The sequence below is a fragment of the Somniosus microcephalus genome, chromosome 13 (assembly GCF_052327205.1).
Source record: "Somniosus microcephalus isolate GS21.2 chromosome 13, FLI_Smic_1.0, whole genome shotgun sequence".
NCBI classification, from domain to species: Eukaryota; Metazoa; Chordata; class Chondrichthyes; order Squaliformes; family Somniosidae; genus Somniosus; species Somniosus microcephalus.
In genome coordinates this window covers 163,442,989-163,452,784 of record NC_140999.1, presented here as the reverse complement: position 1 = coordinate 163,452,784, position 9,796 = coordinate 163,442,989, and the positions used below count along the sequence as shown (strand labels likewise).

The window sequence follows — 9,796 nt, the reverse complement described above, 5'->3', positions numbered from 1 at the left end:
GGAAAAACATATGAGTTACACAGCCAGACAGTCACTCTCTGTCCAGTGTAAATGAACCTCTGCACATGCTTACTTGCAACCAGATTAAAATTAAACTTTGGATCTAATAGTTTTTTCCTGCTTGTAATAATTCTTATGTTCTTGTGGCTAGACGATGCTAAATGGTGTTTTGCAATATTGTTAGTTATAGCAGGAATGCCTATCTAAGGATTTTTGTTTTTTAAATGCTGCTAATGGATTATTTAAATATTTAAAAATAGCTGTAAAAGATTGAATCCCTGAGGAATGTTCAGTGACAATGCATTGAACAGAGTGAGCATTGCTGAGAGTGATGGACTAAGATGCCATGTCTCAGCGCTCCTGACCTCTCTTAAATCCATTCAGGAGACCAGTCATTAATGAGTACATTTGAAAATCTATTTCATGCAAAACAAGTTAAATAATGAGGAAAAAAAACTGGGACAATGTATTTTTAATAAGAGGAATTTTAATGGGAGGTTAGCACATCGATTTAACTAGCAGTGTGATAACTGTATTTTCAATAATCATTGCTGGACTTTTAGTTTGTGTACAAATGTTAAAAGGCGTAGTGAGGATGTTGATTATCCATGCGACAGCATCAACTGAATTCTAAATTCTCAGACCTTACAAAGTCAAAGGTTTGCATCCAAACACAAAACTCAAATCAACACATAGAGTGAATCAGCCAGAAAAAACTGCTTGAGATCTCCATGAAAGAAAGACAGACTTGTATTCTCTAACACCTTATTACATCTCTCAGAAATACCCCAAAGCACTTCATACACAGTTAATTACTTTGACATCAAATGACTGTTGTTATGCAGGAGAATGTATCAGTTGCTTTGTACGCATCATGATTACTTTTTAATTACTGGTGTAAAACGGGCACAACGAGGCTCAATTTTGGGGACCAACATTCGATTTTCTCCTGAAGAAGAACATTGCAAAGGTGCATTCCTGGAAAAGAAAATCCAATCACAGAAACCCTTGTTTACCCAAGTGCCATTTTTATTTGACTAAAGCAGATAAGGTCAACAATATAGTTTGTTACTTGCTGCCAATATATTTATTATTTTCATACCAGGGGGTCTGAAATTACCTTGATGTCTTCTTGTCTTTCCGTATGACTTGCAGTGCTGGTGTTATCCTGACGTGTTTCACTGGTATTATCCTGATTTGCTCTCAAGCTCTAAGAAAAAACACCCTTCTGTTTAAGCTCCCACACAATAAAACTGTCAGTCTCTTCTGACGCCATTTTCTAAGCAAGATCTTAACTGAAATCCCAGAATTCTTGTTTCTGCACACCTCCACACTCAGAATGATAGCGGAGCTAAAAGGGTTAAATTATGAAGACAGGTTGCATTTACTAGGCTTGTATTCCCTTGAGTATAGAAGATTGATCTAAATTGAGGTGTTTCAGATGATTAAAGGATTTGATAGGATAGATAGAGAAAAACTATTTCATTTGGTGAGGGAGTCCAGAACAAGGGGACACAACCGTAAAATTAAAGCTAGGCCATTTAGGGGTGATGTCAGGAAGCACTTTTTCACACAACGGGTAGTGGAAATCTGGAACACTCTCCTCCAAAAAGCTGTTGAGGCAAGGTCAACTGAAAGTTACAAAACTGAGATTGATAGATTTTTGTTAGGTAAGGGCATTAAGGGATATGGAACCAAGACCGGTAAATGAAGGTAAGATACAGATCAGCCATGATCTAAATAAATGGCACAACAGGCTTGAGGGGTTGAATGGCCTACTCCTATTCCTATGTTCCTCCTTATTAGGCAATCTATGAGTTTGTCTAACCAAGCTATCTTGTTACCATGGTTATGGCCCCTTCGCTCATGTGCGATATCCTACCTTAGTTTGAATGCACTTACTGCACATTGCCTACTTACCAAAGTCAAAAATTACCAAAGTCAAGAAGAGAAAATCAGCTGTGCTGGCAGGATATAAATCCATCCTAGGGGACATCTTCCCTCACATTGTCTATTGAGCAGGAAAAGATAATTCAGCGGGCTGGCACGATTTAAAAGGGGCAATTGATCCGCTGGTGTACGACGGTTCAAATTGATTTTGAATTTACTAGAGAGGCCAGAAACTTTCCAGTGGGGCATTCTCCCTCACACTAGGGATGGGCAATAAATGCTGGTCTTGCCAGCGACGCCCAGATCGCATAAGCGAATTAAAAAAAATACATTGCTGCAGTAAGTCAGGGAAAGAAAATCAAGCCAGCCGGTTTAAAAAGGGTGGAGAATCCACTATCGCCTGGCGATTTAAAGTTGAATATATTTAAATTTAAATACCTGTAACTTTCCAGCGGGATGTCTGTTCCGAATTTCAGGCAGTGTCTCACTTGACAATTCGCCTCTGGATTTAACGTCTACATCTGGAAGACGGCACCTCTGACACTGCACCACTCTCTCCGTACTGCACTGGAGTATCAGTCTAGGTTATGTTGTGCAAATGCTAGAGTAATGTTTGAACCCACAGTCTTCTGGCTCACGGGCTAGTGTGCTATCAAATAAATCAAGCTAAATGACTGAAGCTATTTAGTAAAATAAAACGGAAGTCTGAAAAAGATTTTTCTGCTGAAAGCAGGTTTAAAGCTCTCTGTTCCCCGTGATATATTATTAGAATAGTATATACCTGTACTAGACCATATTGGGGTGCGCAAATACATAGCATTGATGAGTACAGTTAATATTGAATGAGTGACTGAAAAGTGGATCAGATCACAGGTCCTCATGTTACTAATTGCCTCCATGCATCCTCCTTTTGCATAGAATGTGAATTGATTCCAACCACAGGTTTCCCCATGGCCACTGCTATTGCGGCTCTATGGTCAGTAAATAGGGAATGTACTTCAAGTAGAATGAGTTGGGCCAGTTTATATTTCTTTCACACAGTACAAAGCTAATTCAAAAGTAGATCTATAAATGAAGGGGGTTACCTTCAGCAATTAAAGCCATCATGTTAATCGAGTTGAGCAGTTTTATCAACAGGAGGGAGAAAGTGGCAAGCAAACAAGATGCATGCCACCGACCCAAATGGCTGAAAACGTCCCCTTCCTAAGTCCCAAGAGTGCGACAGTTTTGCTTGTGCTTACTGGTTCAAGAGCTCCTCCAGTGAATAAAGAAGTTTGACCAAAAAAAGGCTTATGTTCTGTGAGCATTCGCATGTTATTTTTAAAAAGGAAAATTAATAATCTTGTTTTGAGCTTAAAATGTCTCCCATCATTGGAAAAGGTCCAGTATTGGTGCAAGTAAAACTGCTGCACTACCAAGTGGGAAATTCATCAGGCCGGGAATATGGCCACCATTGCCTTCATTTTCAGTGCTGCCACTATAAACAATGAAGAAAAGTGAAAGCAAAGAGTTACTATTTACACCGCCTACTTTTAAAAATCCCACCCAGCAAAGTGCACTTTTAAAATGTTGAATTAAACAAAATTGCACCATCTATGGTTAGAGTTACTGAATTATAAGTTAATTAATTATATTTGTTGCTATTAGTTGGATGTTGTTTGTTCTCCAGACTTCATTAGCATACTCCAACTAGTAACTTGACTGAAAATAATGAAGCCCAGATTTGAGAAAGAGCATGCATTTAGAGAGCACCTTTTATGCTTTCAGGATGTCCCAAAGAGCTTCATAGCCATTGAATTATATGAAGTGTAGCCCCTGTTGTTTTGTAGGCAACCGCAACAGCGAATTTGCGCACATCAAGGTCCATAAACACCAATCTGTTTTTGGTACTGTTGGCTGAGGGATATATGTTGGCCAGGACAACAGGAACACACCCTTGCTCTTCTTTAAATAGTGTAGTAGGAACCGTACACCCATCTGAACAGGCAGACAGGGCCTCGGCTTAATATCTCATCCAGAAAATAGTACCTCTGACAATGCAGCATTCCCACAATACAGTGAAATGTCAAGCTAGATTATGTGCTTAAGTCCTAGGGTGGTGCTTGAAGCCTGAACTAGAGAGGAGAGCTACCATTGGGCCAAGTAATAAATAGCTCTGTGACTTAGACTTGTGAACTGACTTCAGCAAACCTGTCCTTACTTGAATAGATAGTTAACTACAATATTAACGTGCATTCCTGTCCTTCCACTGAGTAAGTGGGATAATTGCATTACTGTAAGAAAGAGCTGGAGTGGGTCCCAGTATTTCTAAAAATCATTGTGTGATTTGGGGCATCATGTATAACATAAGGCAAGTGTAAAAGGCTTGAGAATGAACCAGATAATATCAGGTCTCATGATAAAATCATAATCTCAATATGTTTCTGATTCTAAACTTACTTATTAGTATTAATTTCCAGGCTAACACAGAGCCTTTAATATGAGTATGTATAATGCAAGTAAAGGGATAATATTTGGGAAGCTTGTGTGCAGAAAGTAATCCGGAAATGTTCTATGTACATTGATGTTACTTAACGTGAGCAAATATACCAATCAGAAGTATTCAAACACATTTCATAATGGACCTTCATATTGTCAAAGCAACTAACAAATGGAAATATTTATTAAATAGAGGCTTTTATTAACAGATTTACAAAATGCAATTACAGCAGAATTCACTATTTACTGAAGTGTATCTGAGGCTTCATTAGTGTTACACATTTGTAAATTAGTAGCATAAAGTTATCAAAGCACTAAAATATCATAGTATCATAATATCATACAAAACGCTGAAAGGGTAGTTCCAAAAAAACTCAACATTTACATTTTCTTTTGGATTTTAAGCAAAAGTAGTCTGATCACATTTTGTACTTGCTGCTACATAAAGGCTTACAAAACAGGATATTCCACTTGGAATGATCCCTGACTAATACATTTCCGCTTTTAATACCAATTTGCTTCCGACACAAAAAAATTCAATATCATTTGGGGTTTTTTTCCAGTCACTTGTCAATTTCTGGTTCACTTTATTTCCCCCTCCCCAAAATCGGAACCCAACCAGTGATTTCCGCACACTTGGGCTGAATTAGAAGCGAATACATGACTAAAAAAAAGTTATTAAACTGTTATTGCAATGTATTGAAAACAAACCATTACAGAGACTGATCAGCTTTGAATGCTGCGCGTTAGCCAGTGAGACAGGCGCTGTAATAGACAGCATTGCTGGCGTCCGACAATGCAGAAATGAAACTGCTCTCCTCGCAGGACACACCTCTTGGGTTCAGTTTCGACAGAGAGACGTGAAAGTTTTGCCCAGAGGCATCCGGACGAGTCCTTGCTAGATTTAAATATTGGTCGAACTCGCTGCGATCAACATCTGTCCAAAGCTCAGTTGGACCCATGTGTTCCACGTTGTCGACGTGTTGCGCTTCGGGGGGAGGCGAGAGCTGCCCCAGGTGAGCAGACATGCTGCCCTGGCCTCCGGGGCACAGCTGGCTGTAATACAGGTGTTGTGGGTTCCGAACCAACTCGGCCACATTGGCAGAGATTTGGTCAGAATAGGACAAGGCGCCCGGCTTCTCCCGGCTATAGTCCATGTGGTGCTGGTAGTTTCTGTAAGATAGATTGCAATCTTCCTGTATGTGCGACGGAAAGAATACCGGATCCAACACGTCCAAGGGAGACATCTCGGGAGTGGGCAGACCATAGTTCTCGAACTCCGGGCCCATGCCGTGCAAATCTCGGTAGTGACCGAGCGAAGGAAGTTGATGTTGGCCCGAGCGTCTGCCTTCGTGATGATTCCTGTGGAAACTGTCGCCGCAACCTCCCTGGCTGTTCCTGAGGGCAGAGCCGTGATTCTGTGCCAGAAGATTGGTCTCTATTCGTTTGACTTTCTTGCTCTGCTTCTTCCTGCGCGGTCGGTATTTGTAGTTGGGGTGGTCTTGCAGGTGTTGGACACGGAGTCGCTCAGCCTCTTCCACAAAAGGACGCTTCTCGTCAAAAGGAAGAGATTTCCACGACTGTCCTGTGGGATCACAGAAAAATCAATCCACACACACATTAACGAAACTGTCGAGCAGAACATGTCGGAAATAAATTAATTGAGTGTATCGAATGATAAGTTGAGTCAGGAACAATTGTTTCGAAAAAAAACTAATGGGTTAGATATAATCAGAATATAGCGACTTGCTAAAACTGCTAGGGAAAAGTTATGATGAGGGCTTCGGTTCATTGAAGAGTTACCAATAAAAAACTTTAAAAAGTTTGAGACAGACACACATTCGCGCGTTAATTTCGGTCTTTTTGATTCAATTTCACAACACAGGTTACCAAATCTGTAAGTCTTGAATATAACCACTGCTGTATTATCAGCAAAATCTAAATGCACGTATTGGCCAGTTAAATCAGATGGCATTTCTTTGATGTCCCCCCCCCTCTCTCTCTCTATAGTATACCTTTATTTGTATCGGTACGGTAACTGAAAAATGTCTCTGCTTACCAAGCATTTTACTTAGTACTGCATTGTGCAGATCGGGGTTTTGTTGAGCTAGCCTTTTTCTTTCGTCCTTTGCCCACACCATGAAAGCGTTCATGGGGCGTCTGATCCGCGATTCGGCGTCCGCTTTCCCCTCCGGTTTAGCCGCAGATTGAGCCGATGCAAGTCCGGTTTGAGAGGCAGGACTCGCGGACTGAGCCCATGGAGAGGCGGCCGTGTCCAAGCCAGAGCCCCCGGGCTGCGAATCCTCTACACCGCAGTAATCGGCCTCAGAAATACTCATTCCAGCCAAAACACTTTGATCTGACCGCTTACAGCCAACTGCTTTCAACCGGGCAGATTTCTCTGTCAATCACAATACAGTACTACCTTAAATCTTACTCAGAAACTTCTGCTCTTGGTTCAGCTGTTCCAAGTGCAAATATACAGAAGCAGCACCAATCAGAAATCAGGAGCCGTGATTTCACCAATCAAACAAAAAGCAAGTTGTAGAGAGGCGGAGATTATACCAACAAACCAATGAGGTGCTAGCTGATGCTTTTAAAGGTGGCTCCTTGAACAGTGAGATTATCATAAATCCATATTTTTGGATAGTCTTAATACAATCACCTTCATATGTAATGCCCAGAAAATAGTAACACACACACGGATTACTATCAAAATATCAAGTGTAAGTGGTTGTAGACTTAAGACGACGTGATGAAAATGCAAGTCACTTAACGGATTTATTTTTCCCATTGCAGAATGAAGATTGAAAGGAGATATAGATGCGGGGTTTTAACGTGGCGAGAGATGGGATAATGGAAGAACAAATAACTCTGAACAAATAGCTAGGAAATGTAGACATAACACTGAAGAGCCGCCTGAAGTCAGATATTTTCCCTAAAAGTAGTGGATATGATAATATACTAATAGCCTCCAGGTGAAGCAATCAGTCTTGTGATATTTAAGGGCTGGATGAATATTTGGCTCGGAACGGGTTTGTAGATTACACAGTTCTGTAGAGAAAGACATTCAAAAGCCTTGGTACATCAGTCTTGAGGTACTGACCGGGGGGGTGGGGTGCACTTTCAAGGAAGGTAACTGTTCAGGTTTGATGGGTAGTATGGAGCTCTACTGGGTTTACCTTATGGAGAAACTCTACAGAAACTTTCCTCAGCAAACTAAATGGGCCAGAGGACTTCCTCGGACAGGTTATAGGTCCTTGGTGGAAGAAATTAGGACCCGAATGGGTTTTCTTCCAATTATTTCTAATATATTACAGGGGCATTTCCAAACATCTCACAATCAATGGTTACTTTTGAAATGCAGTGACTGTTATGTAGGCAAACATGTCAGTCAATTTGTGCACAGCAAGGTCCTAGATACTACAAATGAAGTGAATAACCAGCTAGTCTGTTTTTGCTGATGTTGGAGGGAGGAATGTTACAGAACCCCAGAGTGCTCTGGGACCTTTTGTGTCTCTCTGAACAGAGAGGCAGGGCTTCAGTTTAGTAAAATCACCAACCATCCAACCATCCAGCACTCAATACTGCACTGAAGTGTCAGCTTAAACCATGTCCTCGAATCCTAGAGTGGGGCTTGAAATGGCAATTTTCTAACTTACAGGGGGCATGATTATAAACTGAGCTATTGGGCACATATGTGGGTATTAAATATAGAACAGAGACAGATGTTAGAATAGATCTCTACTTATCTTTATGTTTCCTACATTACAACAGTGGCTGCATTTCAAAAAGTACTTCATTGGCTGTAAAGCGCTTTGGGACGTCCGGTGGTCGCGAAAGGCGCTATAGAAATGCAAGTCTTTCTTTTAAACGTATGCTATTCATTCATGCGGGTTAAACGTGCTATAAATTTTAATTTTACCATCTTCAAACATTCCATTAAAAAAGTACAATCCATCATCTGGTTGCTCGTGAAGAAGCAGGTTCAGCAACAGCACTTCTGTCGTTCCAGTTTAACACCTTAGAATAATCATATTGCCTTTAAAATAAAATTAAAACCTAAATTGAAAAACATACTCTATTTATATGATTATAAGTTTAATTAGTCTTTTTTCTATTCGAATAGACCGGTCCAAAATATGAGATGTCCGTTCAATGAATCCTTCAGGTGTTTTAACCCACCCACCATACAGAAACTTCATTAACTAGCGGTGTATAGCTAAAATGAGATCGTCTATCATTTCAGATATGAATTTTTCATTATATAAATATTTTGCAAAGTGATTTACCGATATGTATCACTGATAAAATGGCAATAATTGAATTTGGTGACAATTCCCCACTGATTTGTCCATTGGGAATGACATTTAGATGACTAATTAACAAATGTTTTTTTCTAACATCCATAGTTGCTCGGCTATGGTCAGACATTTTACTGGGACATCTGGCAGAGCAATTAATGTTTTGTTTGGTCCTTTCTGTCCCTTGTTTGTCCTTATTTATGGTGATTACAAATATGTGAGAGTACAGATGTAGATTTAAGCACTTCTCTTGTAATACTGTGTATTGGTACCGCACAAATTCTAACCTGATTATAGAGCCAATTAAAGATAGAGCATGCATTTATATAGCGCATTACAGATCCTCAGTTCCTCCCAAAGAATACTTTTGAAATGTAGTCACTATTATGATGTGGGTTATGACCACAGCCAGTTTGTGCACAGCAAGATCCCACAAGCAACACTGAGACAATGACTAGTTAAGGTGAGTTGATGTTGGGTGTGGAATAAATGTTAACTGGGAGATCGGGGGGAAACTCCCCCGTTATTCTAATCTTTCACACACACACACACCTGAACAGGTCTTGGTTTAACATCTTATCGCAGAGACAGTACAGCATTTCCTTAGTACCGTTAACCGGGGATTAGGTGTTGGCATTAAGCATGTTACCATTGTTGCAATTCTAAACGTCAGGTTAAACACTACTGTTGAGTTGGAATTTGATTTTTTTTAACAGAAAAACTTTCCGTGTCTCTTTTATGTCCAGGTAGTACTGTACACTTGTAGTGGATTTCTTCAAAGCGGCTTCCGGCTAGCTTTAACATGGGAAACCCTGGTGAATTACAGTGCACTGCTGTTTTTTCATTTTCGCGTTTCCTTCATTTTGATTGTTCGGAAATGTTAATAGCGGTTTTGACAAAACTCTTGCTACTGTTGTTGACATGCCAGCTGAAGAGACAATTCATCATCGTGCCCAATTAATCCTTAAAACTAATTGATAGCTCGATTGCTAGCACCGCAATGTCGTTCAATATAACTTTGGTTTTCGATCAAATGAGATCGAAAATACCTTTTAATTCTCGGCGGTTGCTTTTCCGTTTTATTAGATCGCCATCTGCGCATTTGACTTTTATGAAATTAGACA

At 40.1% G+C, this 9,796-nt stretch overlaps 1 protein-coding gene across 1 annotated transcript; it reads right to left on the bottom strand.

The window, feature by feature from the left end:
* Nucleotides 1-4,549: 4,549 nt before the first annotated feature.
* LOC147108740 (transcription factor Sox-18B-like) lies at nucleotides 4,550-6,807 on the bottom strand. The gene is made up of 2 exons (XM_086005504.1): nucleotides 6,428-6,807; nucleotides 4,550-5,953 (listed from the first exon to the last, which is right to left on the bottom strand). The coding sequence occupies exons 1-2, from the start codon at nucleotides 6,705-6,707 to the stop codon at nucleotides 5,115-5,117; spliced, it is 1,119 nt and encodes a 372-aa protein (XP_085861630.1). The 5' UTR covers nucleotides 6,708-6,807; the 3' UTR covers nucleotides 4,550-5,114.
* Between the last annotated feature and the right edge of the window lie 2,989 nt (nucleotides 6,808-9,796).

What these genes read in the sequence shown, in the direction of transcription:
- LOC147108740 (XM_086005504.1), bottom strand. Translation starts at nt 6,707, where the DNA reads ATGAGTATTTCTGAGGCCGATTACTGCGGTGTAGAGGATTCGCAGCCC. An exon ending in AGTACTAAGTAAAATGCTTG is followed by an intron (nt 5,954 to 6,427) that starts GTAAGCAGAGAC and finishes GTGATCCCACAG; the next exon opens with GACAGTCGTGGAAATCTCTT.